The 18,357-nt window shown below is 37.9% G+C and overlaps 2 protein-coding genes across 2 annotated transcripts in view; both read left to right on the top strand.

Annotated features, from left to right (window-relative positions):
• Nucleotides 1–987, top strand: part of LOC107183828 (dystonin-like) — an 8,835-nt gene extending 7,848 nt beyond the window's left edge. The window contains exons 6-7 of the mRNA XM_015566827.1: nt 142–269; nt 915–987. Of these exons, the coding sequence (XP_015422313.1) occupies nt 142–269; nt 915–987 (201 nt within the window). The remainder of the gene's footprint in view (nt 1–141; nt 270–914) is intronic.
• A 2,383-nt stretch (nt 988–3,370) lies between these two features.
• LOC102755197 (dystonin-like) overlaps nt 3,371–18,357 on the top strand; it is a 172,493-nt gene continuing 157,506 nt past the window's right edge. The window contains 20 exon segments of the mRNA XM_015566826.1: nt 3,371–3,599; nt 3,719–3,812; nt 4,107–4,261; nt 5,104–5,566; nt 5,661–5,789; nt 5,945–6,022; nt 6,106–6,267; nt 6,357–6,461; nt 8,826–8,921; nt 9,493–9,618; nt 10,175–10,327; nt 10,520–10,674; nt 10,916–11,042; nt 11,530–11,713; nt 12,538–12,695; nt 13,312–13,490; nt 14,009–14,147; nt 14,978–15,171; nt 16,659–16,821; nt 17,687–17,770. Of these exon segments, the coding sequence (XP_015422312.1) occupies nt 3,433–3,599; nt 3,719–3,812; nt 4,107–4,261; nt 5,104–5,566; nt 5,661–5,789; nt 5,945–6,022; nt 6,106–6,267; nt 6,357–6,461; nt 8,826–8,921; nt 9,493–9,618; nt 10,175–10,327; nt 10,520–10,674; nt 10,916–11,042; nt 11,530–11,713; nt 12,538–12,695; nt 13,312–13,490; nt 14,009–14,147; nt 14,978–15,171; nt 16,659–16,821; nt 17,687–17,770 (3,111 nt within the window). The 5' untranslated portion in view covers nt 3,371–3,432.

The following is an 18,357-nucleotide window of genomic DNA, read 5'->3' as shown; positions in this document are numbered from 1 at the left end:
GGAGACAGAAAAATCAAAAATCAAACGCCTATATAAATTATTAGAGGTAAGCAGACATTTCCTTTTTTTGTCAAGTGTAATTATTCACTTACTTATTTTTACACATTTGCTTTGAATTAATTTTTTAAAAATTTTCTCCAGATTTGGATAGAATTTGGACGCATCAAACTCCTTCAAGGTTATCATCCAAATGACATAGAAAAAGAGTGGGGGAAGCTCATCATTGCCATGCTCGAGAGGGAGAAGGCGCTGCGTCCAGAAGTAGAAAGGTAAGCTGAGTTATTTTTGCCATGGAAACCCGGAGGATGAGTGGGCGTCTCTTTGTTCTCATGGAAAGAACTTACACTTTGGAGCCAGGATGACCTAGGACCAACATTTCCCTTTTCCGTTTCCCTGGCGGTGTGACCTTGGATAAGTCACTCAATCTTTCTGATGTTTCATTTTCTTATCTAGAAACTCTTCTAAGAGGTTTGAGGGATTAAAGCTGTGAAGTAATGTTCATAAAAGACCCGATAGGCTGGGCTGGTCTGTGAAGTCTCATCTAATTAGGTGGTAACAGGTTTAAAGCCTATCCAAGTAGCCATGAGAATTTCTCAAACTGGCTTTTATTATTTTTTCCCTATTGACCCCGTCCCCCCTACCTTCACTGCTGTGTCCACGGATTATGCATACATACATATAAGTTCTTTGGTTAACCTCATCCCACCCTCCCCCACTTCCCTCTGAGATTCATCAGTCTGTTCCATGCTTCCATGTCTCTGGATCTATTTTGTTTGTCAGTTTATTTTGTTCACTAGATTCCACATATGAGTGAGACCTTGTGATACTTGTCTTCCTCTGACTCTTTTAAAACACACCAGGGCCTGGATCCCGAAGCTTACAGGCCCATAAAGAACTTATTTTGCTTCTTACAGTTTTGGCTGTGACCCTCTTTCTGTGGGGCCATGGAAACCAGAATATGGACTGCCTCCATTTACAGGGCAGTGAGGTGGCTTCCAGAAAATACTCAGTAAATATCAGGTTAAGTTCTCCCTACAAGTGCATTTATTCCATGAAATTGTCACTGACTTCATCATTCTGTCTCTACTCCTCTACTCAGTGGCCCTGGCAGGTGCTTTGGGAGACATGGGTTGGATGCATTTGTCTTCATTCTAGTCCTTACCTCCCAGCCGGAGTAGTGGGAATTGGGATCTCTGTTCCTCATTAGCTGTGAGCTCCATGGGCCTGGGCTTCCACTCTCCGCCTTTCTCACACCACACCCTCCTCGCTCTCTTCCCGCAGCCACACTGCTCTCTCGGGAGCTCCGGGTGCCAAGGTCCCACCCTGCTCCATACCCAGGAGGTTTGCAGCCCTCTGTTCCTTTGCAGGGAAGTCCAGTTCATCCTGCCCCGCTCTCTTTACTCCTCATCATTCTCAGATCTCGGCTCCAGTGTTACTTCCTCAAGAAATTTTCCATGGTCTCCTCGGCTGGTGCAGATGTCTTGTTTATTATAACTCTTGTGTTTACATGTGTTGTTCCTTCATGTCACTTATCTCTGTTGTAATTTTGTATTTATTTCTGTGATCATTTGATTAAGGGTTACCTGTTCCACTGTTATGAGCTCCAAAAATGTGGAGAAAAACGTATTTTCACTGCTCCTTGTGTGGCCAATGTTTAACATGGTGCCAGGCACATGGAGAGGCGCTCAGTATACTCATGCGCCCTGTGCCCCACACTTGACCTCAACATTGTTGAAATGGGACATAAAGCAGTGACAATACGAGGGCAAGTCTAACTTGTCAGCCCTTTATTAAATTACTGCTCACACTCTTGTTAAAGCTTAATATTATATCAACATAACTGGATCATTGGAACGAAAATAAACTTGAAATACATGGGATGGAACTTTTATGGAGGAGGCATTTGTAGGCGATTCAAGTGAGATACTAAGTTAATCATCTGGAGTAATGGCCAAGTCTGCTAGAGAAGGGATATGGAGTTGATTTTTTAGTCATCAGAAGAGCAGCTGGAGTTAACTATATGTTAGTAAAAGAAGGCAGTGTAGGAGTTTCAGGTCCAGGAATCAGTCCATCCCGGATTAAGTTAGTAGCTCAACTTGCAAGCCACGTCATTCTAGACAAGGTTATTAATCTCTTTAAGCCTCAGTTTCCTCATTTGTGAAGAGGATGTAGTAGTATCTACCACATTTGGTGGTTATGAGTATGAAGTGAAGTGGTGTATGTAAAATGATTAGTTGATTTCCAGGCACATAATAATTGCTTAATAAACATTAGGTGCTGCTGTTAACTATTTTGAGATTTTCTGTTTACTAACTGTATAGGATGGCCCTCTCAAAAAGTATACATACACTTTGACTAATTATAAAGGCAGTGTTTATTAAAATACATTTCATTTTCAAAATTGAGCTGCCAGCTGTTAACGTGTGCATACAGTTTTTGGGGACATGCTGTATTTGATATGACACTTTCAAATGCCCCCTTTTTTGCCTTCCAAAAAAAAAAATCAAAGCAAGTTTGGCTTTGTAGTGTTGGCGGTTAAGAAGATATTTAGGAGCTTGTTTGGGTAAATACTTTAAGTTTTCTTGATGCAACAAGTTATTTGGCATTAACTATATATATTGCAAATAATAGCTATGTGCCCTTGACCGGAATAGAAGACAAATGAGAAATTCTTTTCCAGGAAAGGAAAAACAAGCATAGACAAATGAAATTTGCAAGCATTGTCTCAATAGTCTACTTAGCACTTTGGCTTTTAAAAACATAAAGTAACTGTAGTAAGATTAGAGTCACATTCCTGAGAGCATGTCACTTAAAGAAAGGTAAATGGGTCATTCTCCAGTTAATGTAACCTGACAAACAAACGACATGCCACTTACACGGGAATGTACTTTCTTTCTCATCACATGAATTTGTTTCCACATGCTTATAAATGCCACCATTCAGCCTTATTGTTATTTGGGTACAGACCTGGCCCTTTATAAAAGTCAGGCTGTCATTGAATATTTGTGGTTTTCTAGCTGATGATTGCTATTGCCTGACTAACTTTTACTAATTGTACCTGGGCTTCGATGAGGCATCTGAGTTGTTTTTTAGGTGGTTGCAATTGGATGACACTTGGTGAAAATATTTGGCCAGGATTTTTTTCAGTGCCGCCCCATCAGCCTGCCTTGTCCATACTTGCAGGGTTTTAACGCAAGCTACAAAAGGCAGACCTCAGCTAGCAAACTCGTGGCTTTAGGCGAGATTCTTTTGAATAGTTATCAGCGTATTATTTTCTGTGTGTTGCATATGCATGTGGGAGCATATTTAAGGAGCCATGAAAGCAGTAACATTCAGCTGCCACTTTTTCACCGTTAGAAGTAGAGCTTTCTGCAGACCTACTTTTTAGTCTACTTTTACTGGTCGAGAAGGAATATCATTTCGGGAATAAAAATGCACAGTAGTAGTTACAGCTACCATAGTAGTGATTCTGTGTTTAGTAACACTACTAGCACTCGAACCAGCCTTGATTCAAATGAAAATTTTCTCTCGGTTCATTGCGGGCCAACATTGATCAACTCCTGCATTAGCTTCGGCAATGAATCCGTGGATGGACACAGGTATTGAATCGCTGGTGTGGGATTGTGCTTTAATCTCAGCGGACGGCATTTTTCAGCAATTTTGTGAACTCTGCGACTTCAGAGGGAGAGGCTATATTCTCTTTTGTTCCTTCTTTCAGGTTGGAAATGTTACAGCAGATTGCCCACCGAGTTCAAAGGGACAGTGTTATCTGTGGAGACAAACTGATACTTGCTCGAAATGCTCTTCAGGCTGTAAGTTAATTTTAGGAGCCTTTGGAATTGTGGGAGAGGAATCTGTGAATTTGGATGAACTAAGACATTTGCATAGCATTTGGTCAATTCTTGGTATTTTTGTCAACTGAAACTTAAGGTTTGTTAAATATTATGAGCAGAATTTGCTCAATGGAGAAATAGTCAACAGAAGCAAAACATATTTTTGAACCGTAAGGGAAAAAAGAGAACTCAAGTAGCCTTGTGTTCCAGTATATCTTACTAGTTTTGAAACTGTGTTTCACAAAATTAATACTGACTTCTCTTAAAATACAGGATTCTAAAAGATTAGAATCGGGGGTGCAGTTTCAGAATGAAGCAGAAATTGCCGGCTATATACTTGAATGTGAGAACCTCTTACGCCAGCATGTAATCGATGTGCAGATACTGGTTGATGGAAAATACTACCATGCAGATCAGTTGGTGCAGAGGTAAATGTGCTACTTACCTATTCATGTCCTGTCCTTTTGTTAAAAAAAAAGATAGAGTTAAAAGTCTAGAGTTAAAAAAAATCTAGGGTTAAAAAAGCAAAAATTGTAAATGATGCTTTAATTCAGTTGTTCCACTTTTAGGAATCAATAACAATTTAGGAATTATAACAATAAAACATTTAAATAAATGCAGATAAAAAACTTTCGGTTTAGATGAGAAATGTTTTATAATAACAAAAAATGTGGGAATTTCCTAAAGGTCAAATAAGAGGAGAATTATCACATCATAGTTTAGTAATTATGCTCATGATCAATGATAGTTGTAAAGACTGTGTGATAATGAAAGTGCTCATGGTACAATTCCGTGAAAAAAATGTGTAAAATTTTATCAATATGATTACAATGAATTTTTCAAATAATAGACTTTACTTAGCAGTTTAGATTAACAGAACAACTGGCTGGAAAGCACAGAGTTCCCATATGCTTCCTGATATGACTCCTTCTCCTATTAACATCTTCGTTAACGAAAGTCCATAGTTTACCTTAGGGCTCGCTTTTTTAAAAAAAAATATATTTATTGATTTTTTACAGAGAGGAAGGGAGAGGGATAGAGAGTTAGAAACATCGACGAGAGAGAAACATCGATTAGCTGCCTCCTGCACACTCCCTACTGGGTATATGCCCACAACTAAGGTACATGCCCTTGACCAGAATTGAACCTGGGACCCTTGAGTCCGCAGGCCGACGCTCTGTCCACTGAGCCAAACCGGTTAGGGCAGGGCTCGCTCTTTATAAAGAATGCCGTTTATATTATAGCTCATCCCTTTTGGTTTTCTTTTCAGGGTCGCAAAACTGCGCGATGACATTATGGCCTTAAGGAATGAATGTTCCTCAGTGTACAGCAAAGGACGCATGCTGACGACAGAACAGACGAAGCTCATGATATCAGGAATCACTCAAAGTTTAAACTCAGGATTTGCACAGACCTTAAACCCCAGTCTGAACTCAGGGCTGACCCAGAGTTTAACGCCTTCCCTGACCCCTTCTAGTGTGAAATCTGGCCTGTCATCAGGTCTGACTTCCCGCCTGACTCCATCCCTCACTCCAGTTTATACACCTGGTTTCCCAACAGGATTAGTTCCAAATTTCAATTCAGGAGTAGAGACAAATGCATTGCAAACCCTGAAGTTGATGCAGATCCGAAAGCCCCTTCTAAAGTCTTCTTTGTTGGATCAGAACTTAACAGAAGAGGAAATCAACATGAAATTTGTTCAGGATCTTTTGAATTGGGTTGATGAGATGCAGGTAAGAAAGTGTTTACCTGAAAGTTTCCATCTTTATTGCTATCAGTTTCTTTTTCTTTTTTTTTTTTTTTAACTTAGAATCTTTCTGTTTAAAGGGGCAGCTGGACCGCACTGAATGGGGATCAGATTTGCCAAGCGTTGAAAGCCATTTAGAAAATCATAAAAATGTTCACCGAGCTATTGAAGAATTTGAATGTAGCCTTAAAGAAGCTAAGATCAGTGAGGTATATGCATTCAAAATCTGTATCTATTTCATTTTAGCTTACTGTTGTTTTGCTTTTCATGTAAAGACCCTGTAACAAGATAATAGATACATTGAGTAGGAATCAGAATTCTTCAAGATTCCTAACCTTGGTGTCTCTCTTATACCATGTTATAGATCCAAATGACGGCGCCTCTTAAGCTAACTTACGCAGAAAAGTTGCACAGGTTAGAGAGTCTGTATGCAAAACTGTTGGTAAGTTTTTTTTTTTACATTTTCTGTTTCCTTTATCTCTGTTTGGCAAAGACATGATTCTTACAATGGTTTCCCTTATAAAGAACACATCCAGGAATCAGGAACGGCACCTTGATACCCTCCATAATTTTATAACTCGTGCCACGAATGAACTTATTTGGTTGAATGAAAAAGAAGAAGAGGAAGTTGCTTATGACTGGAGTGAAAGAAATACCCACATATCCCGGAAAAAAGATTACCATGCTGTAAGTGCAACTTCGGTAATTGAATATTAAAGTGGTATTTCAGGTTTAGATCTTTTTCTAACACATTTCTGAACTCTTTCTTGAATTAGGAATTAATGAGAGAACTGGAACAAAAGGAAGAAAATATTAAGTCAGTTCAGGAGATAGCAGAGCAGCTACTTCTGGAAAACCACCCAGCCCGATTAACTATTGAGGTGAGTCAGGAGGCGTAATAGTCATGCTTGAATATCCACATTCGATTATCACCCTACGTATTTTTTTTATTGCTGACAAATTGAAAAATGCCGACTATCCAATTTTTATTACAACCTGGCTCAACAGTGATGTTTCTGACACATCATACTGATTTGCCTCACTTCCCTTGATCTACGTGTGTCCCCTGCCCATCACTTAAAGTAAAGGTGCCTTTGTCAACCCTGTAACCCAAGAGGCGAATTGCAGTAAATATGAAGGACCTTGACTTTTCAAGCTGTGATGTTTCATTTCCTCCTGCCTTGTGCCATTGCACAAGTGATGTAACCTTGCTAAGACTCACCTACCTACCCAAATGGGAAAATTGCTTCTAACCTGAAGAGCTGTGGTGAGAATGAGAGCAATAATGTAAGGTTACTACTTAGTATAGTTTATGGTGCATAGTATATTCTTAAGATGTATTAACTACTGCTATTTAATTAATAATTGTACTTATGATCTAGTTTTGTGAGGTGCATTGAAATAACACCCTGGAAAGGCCTCACTGGAGTGCACATTTCTAATCCAGTAGGTGGAGAATTGATTTGGGATTTATCAGGTTGCCCGTGCGGCGGTGGTGGTGGTGGTGGTGGTGGCAGTGGTGGTGGTGTGTTTAATTTTCTGGCCTGATATATACTGGTTAGAGTTAGTGAATTTCTAAATTTGACTAACAAGAGGGAGAGGAGAGGTTAAGTAAGGTGGCAAGGAGCATCAGACATGGATAGATGTGGTGTGTTTCCAGAGGAAAATGCAGCTGTGCTTACAACGGGACGTGCTTCACAGTGTCTCAGTTGAGGAAAGAAATACCTTTGTTCACTGAAATCGTCATGAATCAAAAGATTAGTAAAATTTCAGGTCTCATTGGGGAATTTTGGGAATGTTACATTTGACCTTCTTTTATATGAAAATAGTGTTTTGCATCCACATGAAATGCCAGAGAGGAATCTTAAAGACACAAGAGCGGGAGGGATAATAAGGGAAGGAAATTAGAGTAATGAAGGGTCTGGATACACTTTTGTACGATGATAAACTAAAAATGGAATTGCCCTCAGAGTAGAGAGATGAAAGCTGTTAGGAAATATGATTATAGGTTAAGAATTGTGATGGAAATAGAAAATGTGGATGTGGACCTGATTACTTTTATATAGAAATGTTAATCTAATTACATGTTTCTTGGGGATAAGATTAGTCATCTTTATGATTCCATTGGCCTAGGCAGTGTCTTGCGGGTACATGGATAATGGTTATCAACAATATTTCACATTTTATATGAAAAAGAAACTACTAATCTAACAATGCACAATAGGTCTTTTATAGCCATTTTACTCAAAGTGGCTTCACTTGGGGGAACAGGTAATATGATCATGACATGTTGCCAGATTTCCAGTGCAGTTGGAAATGCCCGTACATTCCGTTCAAAAGCTTGCCTGAACATAGGCTCAGCAGGCATGAGATTTTCCAAAAGGAGGAAGTATGCTAGGCTTACTGAAAGCATCTAGAGCACCCTCTTCTGGAAGGCAGTGAATTGCACCTTAAATATAAAATGGTATTTCATGTTCCCCTAAGGAGGTATCTTATACAATATTTTTGCCCTCATGAAAGATATGCTTTGTCTTAAATAAAGGTTAAAGCAAACAGATGTTTTAATAAAAATTTCTAGTATTATGATTTTTATAACTCCAGAATTACAGTGATACAGGATTGATTGCATACTCTCTTCTCTACCCTACCACCACGCCCCTAAATATTTTCCTTGTAAAAACAAAGAAATTAATTCCCCCAGTCCCAACAGCTTCTGGCCTAGTTTTAGAAGCAAAAGCAGAGAGAAAACTACAAGACCATATATTTTGTGTCAAAGGCGTATTTTATGATCCAGAAATACAAAAATTCAGGGAGAAGAAATAAAGATGAAGGGACAGTGTCATAAAGGAAAGGAAATGTGAAGATTCCACAGAGTAGAAAAAGGAGTAGTGAGAAAGGAGTAAAGAAAGGGTCAGCTTGCATCCATTTCAAATGTTAAATTTCCTTTTCATGTAAGATTAGCTTCCTCCATATATTTTAAGAAAAAACAAACCTTTAAATTTGAAAGAAATTGACTGGACTGATTTAAAAAGTTGACATTTAAACTTCTAGGACTGGCTTTGGGCAAGTGATAATCTTAGATTAGAGGGACATTCACTACCCTAATTTTCAAGTCTTAACCTGCTAAAAAAAAAAAAAAATCTTACCATCTATGTAGATAGTAGAGTCTTTTATCCTTTGAAAGCATTGCTGTGTATGTATGTCATTGTTCTCCCCACTGACAATGGCTGGGTTTTACCTCTCAGGCCTACCGAGCGGCAATGCAGACACAGTGGAGCTGGGTCTTGCAGCTCTGCCAGTGTGTGGAGCAGCACATAAAGGAGAACACGGCCTATTTCGAGGTATGTGATGGAATCGCCACTTCTGTCCATGGCATTGTGATTTTGGCTGACTCACAGAGAATGCTTTCATCATTTACTGTCAGACACATGTACCTAACGTGCAGGGGAAATAAACTGAAATGTTTTGTTTGTAAGACATAAAGGATACCTTGAAGCATTCTATTAAGGAGGAAATCCTTAATAAAAACAATCTTAAAGTGTCAAAAAAAATTTTATTTTACAAATACATCTCTTACTAAGGAAGTATTTTCATTACAGAGAGTCATTAGCAAGAACTCTTTTTAAAAATGTATTCTTCAGAAGTTTTAAATTACTCTTGGACTTACACCCCTACCTAAGAATTGTTTGGAATCTAATAAACCTTGGACATTTATTGTTCATTCATAATTATCCAAGTTCAAGAGTTGTTATTTGGATAAAGGAGGGAGGTGGCTATTACGTTGCATTGTTTTGATTTTATTCTGTTCTCACCGATGCGGGGTACACACAGGGCCCTGGTAATTGAACTTGGTAACTCTGTACTTTATTGGCATATAATATACTTTAACTACCGGTTTTCATTTTTCCCTAGTTTTTCAACGACGCCAAAGAAGCCGCTGATTACTTGAGGAATCTGAAAGATGCCATTCAGCGGAAGTACAGCTGTGATAGATCCAGCAGCATTCACAAGCTGGAAGACCTTGTTCAGGAATCAATGGTACTAAGAAGATTACTTAGGAGTTTCATTAGTAATGTAAAATGTAAAATGGGAATTCGGTAGTTTTTATTATATTTTTATAGGAAGCACGACTGAATATTTCATTAGTACTCTTGATAATTCCACTTTGTTCAACCAAGCATTTAAACATTCAGTTTTAGTATTTTTTGGTAGCATAAAAAAGGATTTTTTAATGATAGCTTTGATATTTTAAAATGCTTAAACAGTGTTTTGTGCGTGCATGTGTGCGTTCATTCAAGTACAAATACTTAAGTACTTTCTGTATCACAGGTACTGTTTTTGGTGCTGGAGGTAGAGTATGAACAAAACATAAGAAATCCCTACCCTCATGATGCTTATAGGCTAGAGGTGGGCATAGACAATAAACATGGTAAATCAGTAAAATATATGTGTTTGTTAGACGGTGTGGAGAGGGGTTGAAAGTTTAGACCTTGTGGTCAGGGCAGCTTCTCTGATGGCTGCATTTCTGTAAAGCCCCCAAACAACAGAGACCACAAGTCTTTTGCCATTTTAAATCATCTTATTTATGACTTAGGAGGAGAAAGAAGAGCTCTTGCAGTACAAAAGCACAGTGGCAAGCCTGGTGGGGAGAGCAAAAGCCATAATTCAGCTGAAGCCAAGGAATCCCGACTGTCCACTCAAAACATCTATTCCAATCAAAGCCATCTGTGACTACAGACAGATTGAGGTATGTACGCTCCTAGAAACAGACCAGTTTCTGGTCTTGTTCATATATTTAAAAAGTGAGGTCACGTTGCTCACGGGTAAAGTTTTCCACCTGAAGAAAAAACAACAGAAAGTAATCCCAAGATTGGGTATGGAAAAAAAGATGAGTCAGCAATGATCTCATTCGGTTGTTCTGTTCTTCATTTTAAACCAGATAACCATTTACAAAGACGACGAATGTGTTCTGGCGAACAACTCTCATCGCGCTAAATGGAAGGTCATCAGCCCCACAGGCAATGAGGCCATGGTCCCCTCTGTGTGCTTCTCAGTCCCTCCACCAAACAAAGAAGCGGTTGACTTTGCAAACAGGTTCGTATGCATAAGCTAAAAACAGACCCCTGGTTTGGGAAGCTCTCTGAAGGTTAAAGAAATAATCAATACTTTGTCAGGGCCCACAGGATCAGAAGGATCTAAAACTAGCAAACATGGGCTATTTCACACCCACACACGCATACATTAAATAAAAAAAAAGAAAGAAAAAAGAGAAATCGTAGCATGTGTTCCAAGGGAGGGAAAAGGCTTAATCTGTGTTTTCTTTCATGTATTTCAGAATTGAACAACAGTACCAGAATGTCCTAACTCTTTGGCATGAGACTCACATAAACATGAAGAGTGTAGTATCCTGGCACTATCTCATCAACGAAATTGATAAAATTCGAGCTAGCAATGTGGCTTCAGTAAGTGTAAATCTACACATCAACCTAATCTGTCCAAAAATGTGGGGCACTTTGTCATGAAGAGTAGAGTTTGTCTTTGCTGTACAATAGGATGGAGTCCAGCGGAGCCAGTATTCGTTCGTTCATTCCATGCTATCTGTTATATACTTACTATTTATGGGGCACTTTCTAAGAATTGGGGTCAGCTGGAGATCACATATTCCACTTAGTGCTTATATTTTGATAGGGAGACAGGATATAGTGTTTGGACTTCTAGAGATGAGTCCAGTTTAATTTCATTTAATGAGTTTTAGAGTCTTGTTCTTCTTTGTTTTTTTAAAAACCTGAAATTGTTAGCAAAGAGGAAAATTAATTTCAAATGGTTCTTGTATTTATGTCTATTGATTTGAACTGGCCTATACCATGAAACTTTAACCTGAGATCTGTCCCATTTAATTTTAACTCAGTACTATAGTCACTCAATTATATGGTCATTGGTCTTCTCTAGATAAAGACAATGTTACCTGGTGAACATCAGCAAGTACTGAGTAATCTACAGTCTCGTTTTGAAGATTTTCTGGAAGATAGCCAGGAATCCCAGATATTTTCGGGCCCAGATATCACACAGCTGGAAAAGGAGGTTAATGTGTGTAAGCAGTATTACCAAGAACTTCTGAAATCTGCAGAAAGAGGTAAAGCATGGGCGTCCTTGTCTCCCCCCCGCCCCCTCCCTCCCCACCCCCCACAGGTGTTTAATACAGGTTATTTCCTGCTCTGAATGGGAATTTCAGCCTTAGGTGTGTTATGCTACTTATCAGCCTGTGATAGGTAGACACAGTTGTGGAAAAATTAAAAGCATGTTTCAGGTGGGAATATGCAAAAAGGGGTTAATTTTTTTCTAGTTGATGAATTAAGAAAAAATGCCAACCAAATAGTATGACAAATGATGGCATCTTAATGCGTCTGCTTTTCAACATTTTCATGATTTTGCAATGTAGTGTTCAGAATGGTGATCTTTTCATTTCAGAAAAGCTTCAGTTATTTTTCCATGTCCCAAACTTGGACTTTAAAAAAAAGACTTTCTTCTTTAGAGGATCTTTAGATTCACAGCAAAACTGAGAGGAAGGTGTAGAGATTATCCATAACCAAACTGGGGTTTTACACAGGGGTTAAAGGAAAAGATTTTTGTCTAGTTAATTTTTGTTTAATATAAATTTTAATCTAAACTCTTTTGATATTACTTAGAGACAAAAGCTGCATTAGTAATATTCTATTTTTAAAAATTTTAAACATGAACATATTTTAATCTACCTTTCATTTTAAGGATTTTTATTTAATTTTTTAGGTAATCTGCAACTAAGACAATTCACATTTGTGGGTTTGTGATGGTATCTGATAACATTAGTCTGACTCACTATGTTCCAGTAGTAATAAAACTGCCATAATAAAACATGAGCAAGAGCATCCAAATGATAGAAAATAAGATGTTTTCCAAACATTATATTTACGTTCACAGAGGAGCAAGAGGAATCAGTTTATAATCTCTACATCTCTGAAGTGAGAAACATTAGATTGCGGTTAGAGAACTGTGAAGATCGGTTGATCAGACAGATCCGAACTCCACTGGAAAGAGACGATTTGCATGAAAGTGTGTTCAAAATCACAGAGCAGGAGGTGAGATTTGTAAATGTGTTGGGGTAAAATTTAACTTAAAGTAAATTACTATCTTAGTGACTGCCAACTCCTGTAACTTCTTACATGCTCAACTTTGCCCAGTGATCACTTCATAAGGTCTGACTATGCTCTTACGGCTTATTGTGAACCAGCATTCTTTAATTCAGTTCCACCTCTGACTCAGGTAAATAGGTTCCCTTTTACCTATTATGGTGGAGGCTGTAAGGGCTTCTCACAGTTTGAAAGAGCCCTGGCTGGTGTTGCACAGTGGTTAGAGTGTCAGCCTGCACACGGGAGGGTTGAGGGTTCAATTGTCAGTCAAGGGCATGTACCTGGGTTCGATCCCCGGCCGGGTTGGGGCGCCTGCAGGAGACAACCAATCCATGTGTCTCACATCAATGTTCCTCCCTCTCCCTCTCTCCATCCCTCTCTCCCTCTGTTTCTCCCTTTGTCTGTCTTCTCCTCCGTCCCTCCCTTCCACCCTCTAAAAATCAAGGGAAAAAATATCCTCAGATGAGGATTAACAAAAAATAAGCAAGCAAACAAAAACTGTTTAAAGAAAGATGCCCCATCTGGAGTGAAAACCTAATGCCAATGTTTGTTCTCTCTTTCATAGAAACTAAAGAAAGAGCTGGAGCGTCTTAAAGATGATCTGGGAACAATCACAAATAAATGTGAAGACTTTTTCAGTCAGGCAGCAGCCTCTCCATCAGTCCCCACCTTACGCTCGGAGCTCAGTGTGGTCCTTCAGAACATGAACCAAGTCTACTCTATGTCTTCCATCTACATAGAGAAGTATGTGACCACCGTCTTAACATAAATTTGCTTCAGACAACTGTCCTATTTTTACATCTGTGCTGCACATTTAAAATACTCATTATATGAATATTAGTAATTCACTTTTATTTTCTCTTACCAATATATTCAGTATTTCTATAGATTTATGATGCTTCTTCATGTTGAAAAGGAATGTGCCACAGAGATTAAGGCGCAGTGTATGATCTTCCCACATTTTGCCTAAAGTTTTAATAGCTCAGCTGACTATGAGTCTGTAGGATTTTCCTCTCAAGCTTGGTCTAACCAAGGCTTGAAAGAAGACCATCTTATCTTGGAATCTCTTACTAAATATCACTTGTGGTCCATACTATCTATCTATAAAGAAGACAGTCAGCTGACTATGTCTTGTACGTAGTGTGTCAGTGTTCCAACATGAAGAACATGCTATATATAGTATCGTAATGGTGCTTCAGGACTGCATTATGGGAAAATAAACATTTACCAATAGAAGGCTGTTGTTTAATTCTCCTTATTAGGTTGAAAACTGTTAATTTGGTGTTAAAATACACTCAAGCTGCAGAAGCCCTTGTAAAACTCTATGAAATGAAACTGTGTGAAGAAGAAGCAGTGACAGCAGACAAGAATAATATTGAGAATCTAATAAGTACTTTAAAGGTATGAGTCTCACTTTTGGGTGTTTTTCAAGATCATACTCTAAAAGTATTTCTCTAGCATTTCAATCTTCAAACATCAACTGTTAAATATCTTATTTTGATTATATTTACATTCATTCTGTTGGCATATCTCTATGATGCCATAGCTTACTGCAGATAAGTATGTTCAGGCATTTGTAATTTGAGGAGAGATCTTGAAAGTTTGAATCTTCTTGACAATAGTTTTTTTATAATCAGTTCATATTGGCAACAGGAGGAGTTGAAGCTAAAAATTAAATCATTTGTAACTTATTCTCTTGCTGAAAGAGACAGTTATTTTAAAAGTCGAGGAGGCAAATAGAGGAATTAATCTAAGAAAGGAACAAGACTGGTGGTTGTACTCATCTGTATCTGTAAATGTGTATAAAGAACTGAGTGTAACTATTGCAAAACAATGGTGCAAAGTTATCTTAGTGATTTTTAATGTGTACATTCATTTTTAAGCAATGAAATTAGTAAATATCTTAAACATAATCAATGAAAACAACTTACGGAGGTAGCAGACTTGCTTATGGAATATATTTTACTTTATTGATATGTAAATTTCATTAGGCTGAAAACTTTATTAAATTTTCAGGTTTTTTTTAAGATCAAAGTGCAATCAAATATTGGCAATCTCATCAGGTTCAACCTAATACATTATTTTTGTATATGAAAGATACTTTTTCCTTTCTCTGATTTTATAGCAGTCAAGTGACTGCTATAAATAAATTATAAAATTAGGTAAATAACGTGTTTGCCCAGTGATTGGTTGACACATTTTTATAACTTCCACCTGTTAATGTATTTTAGCAATGGCGGGCTGAAGTAGATGAAAAGAGAGAGGTATTCCACTCATTGGAGGATGAGTTGCAGAAGGCTAAAGCCATCAGTGATGAAATGTTTAAGACATACAAAGAACGGGACCTTGATTTTGACTGGCACAAAGAAAAGGCTGATCAGTTAGCCGAAAGGTGGCAAAATGTTCATGTTCAGATTGACAACAGGTCAGTATCTTTTTTTTGTTCAGATTTAGTACAGATTTAATGTATATCCTTATATGTAGGTAAAATCTAAACTTATTAGGCTGTTTTAAAATCTCTTATATATAGTTAATTTCATATGCATAGTTAATTTTGACATACACTTAACTAGAGGCACAAAATTCATGCACCGATATGGTCCCTAGGCCTGGCTGGTGATCAGGGCCGATTGGGGCCTTCGGCTGCTGGCTGGGGCCTCCCTTCCCCAGCTTACAACTGCTGGCTGGGGCCTCCCTTCCCCAGCTTACAACTGCTGGCTGGGGCCTCCCTTCCCCAGCTTACAACTGCTGGCTGGGGCCTCCCTTCCCCAGCTTACAACTGCTGGCTGGGGCCTCCCTTCCCCAGCTGCTGGGCGGACCTTCCTTCATTCCTTGCTGCCCCCTGGTGGTCAGTGCATGGCATAGTGAGCAATCGATCTCTCAAGGGGACACTTTACATATTAGCCTTATATATATATAGATTGTGTTTGCTTCAAGAACTCTATTTATTTCTTAAATGTTGGATTTAAATAAGACATTTAACTTCAAAATAAATATTTTCAATTTTATGTTATTAAAACTATTGATATACTCTGGTATTTGGATAGTTAATCTACTTGCTTTTTTTCTGAAGGCTAAAACAATATAGGTCTCCATTTATTACAGCTTACAATATTCAAACACCATATTTAAATAATTCAAAATTGTTACCAACTTACAAGACTTAGTAAGAACATGAGCCAGGTAGCACTCTATACTAGACCTAAGAAGTGTAAAGAAATTGCAGTGACCTGATGTTCACTTTTATGGAAGATATAAGAACATTGAAAATAAATAAAATAAAAAAGTGAAAGGAAATTAGATGGTGTTAGGTCTCCATCTTAAAAGAAACAGAATAGTGTCTTTTCTCATTAATTTCATGTTTACATTAATGCAAAGAAAATGCTTTTATGATATAGGACCATTCTTGAGAAGTATAATTATATTCACGTATAGAATATCTTATCTCTATAACATATGTGATTTGTAGGTTTAATTTAGTGATTTTAAATCATAGAGTCTGAAGCATTTAATCACAACTCCTGGAAAGCCCTCTCTCAGTCCATGTTGAACCATTCATTGAACTATCTTGTCCTTATTTCTAAAGTGAACTTCCATTTGATGCAAGCTTTGGGTATTCAAGGCTACAGATTGATAATGGTTATGGTTAAGTTTCCAGTTTTCCTGCTTTTTAGCTTTAGTCTCTGGGGCTTGTCCCTAGAATAATCATAGGTACAACTCCATAAATAAAATATTTAGATTGAACCCGAGCCAATGTGATTGCCCTTAGAGATGTGCTTCAGGGTGCTGTACCCTTGAATTGTTGTGCTGAGTGCATTGCAGTACAGTTGTTCTGTCTCTCCCTTCTTCACTACACTTATCACCCTACTAATGGACGCTATTGGAAACGGTGATTATTCTGTTGTTTTTTAGGTTACGGGACTTAGAAGGCATTGGCAAATCGCTGAAGTACTACAGAGATACCTATCACCCGTTAGATGACTGGATCCAACAAGTTGAAATTACTCAGAAAAAGATTCAGGAAAATCAGCCTGAAAATAGTAAAACCCTAGCCACACAGCTGAATCAACAGAAGGTATGTGAACACAATTCCCTGTGCTAGGGCTGTGTCTGCCTTTGGTCAGTAATGACCTTTATCTTTTCTTGTTAAAAGAAGAAGTAAAAAGCTATTTGGAAGAAGGTAGGAAAAATCAGAAATATTAAAATCTCGCAATGCAGACCTACAAGTATCACTTACTTTGATTTCTTGGAAGTCATTTTGAAAGCATAAGGAATAAGAAGGTAACGTGTTGGGGTAATTTTCAAATTCCTAGTGATCATTTAATCATAGTATGGAAATCTCTTTGGTACTAGAAAAATCAGAAATATTAAAATCTCGCAATGCAAACCTACACATATCACTTACTTTGATTTCTTGGAAGTCGTTTTGAAAGCATAAGGAATAAGAAGGTAACATGTTGGGGTAATTTTCAAATTCCTAGTGATCATTTAATCATAGTATGGAAATCTCTTTGGTACTAGGTGGTCACAGTAGTTTTGTGGGATCCTAAATAAATGAAAATGGTTAGTGGTAGAAAATTAAACAGCCATATTGGACAGAAAGCTCAATGCTTTGAGATTTCTTTTTTCTTGAGGAGCCAATAATTTTTAGCTCTGTTATGATCAGGAATAGGTGGGGGCCAAGGGCTTAAGTCTACTTTTGACTATCTTTTATGAAGTGTTGTACTTTCTGCTTTGAGAGCCCCATGTGGGTGGGTCACTTAAGTGGCTTAATCTAGAAGTTTGTGATTTACCCATTAGGCACATTACATATTATGTGCTAAGGGTTAAGGAGCTATACTTTTAAATGATGTGGATATTTCTTAGTTCCTGAGCATCTTAAGTAGTTGAGTAGCATAGAATCCCTTGTCCTTTTTCATCTAAATTGTGTGTATTTATAGATGCTGGTGTCAGAAATAGAAATGAAACAGAGCAAAATGGATGAATGTCAAAAATATGCAGAACAGTACTCAATTGCAGTGAAGGTATGTGGATTCAGTTATTTACTTCTATCAAATTTAGTATTTGGGCATATGATTCTACATTGAACTTTCAAAGCGTTTACAAGTCATTTCACTCTGTGTTAACAAATGAAAACAGAGAGTCTTCATTTGGAAACCTTTTGACACTACCTACCTTCTACTTCTTTGACATCTGAGTCACATGGCAGCCCCTGGTTTATTCATTTTCCCTGTTACATAGCACATGCACACCTGCCCCTCTAAACACATAAGAAATACAGAGCTCTGAAATTAATTTCATTTAAAATACATATTTTTATTGATTTCGAGGAGGAAGAGAGAGGGAGAGAGATAGAAACATCAATGATGAGAGAGAATCACTGATCAGCTGCCTCCTGCACACACCCTACTGGGGATCGAGTCCGCAACCCGGGCATGTGCCCTGACTGGGAATCGAATCATAACCTCCTGGTTCATAGGCCGATGCTCAACTGATGAGTCACACCAGCTGGGCTAAAATTCATTTCTTAAAATATATATATCTATATACACACACACACACATACACACACACACACACACATATATACATATATACATATATATATGTA

This window comes from Myotis davidii, unplaced genomic scaffold (genome assembly GCF_000327345.1).
Source record: "Myotis davidii unplaced genomic scaffold, ASM32734v1 scaffold463, whole genome shotgun sequence".
NCBI lineage: Eukaryota > Metazoa > Chordata > Mammalia > Chiroptera > Vespertilionidae > Myotis > Myotis davidii.
The sequence above is the reverse complement of the archived record's forward strand: the minus strand, read 5'-3'. Positions and strand labels throughout refer to the sequence as shown.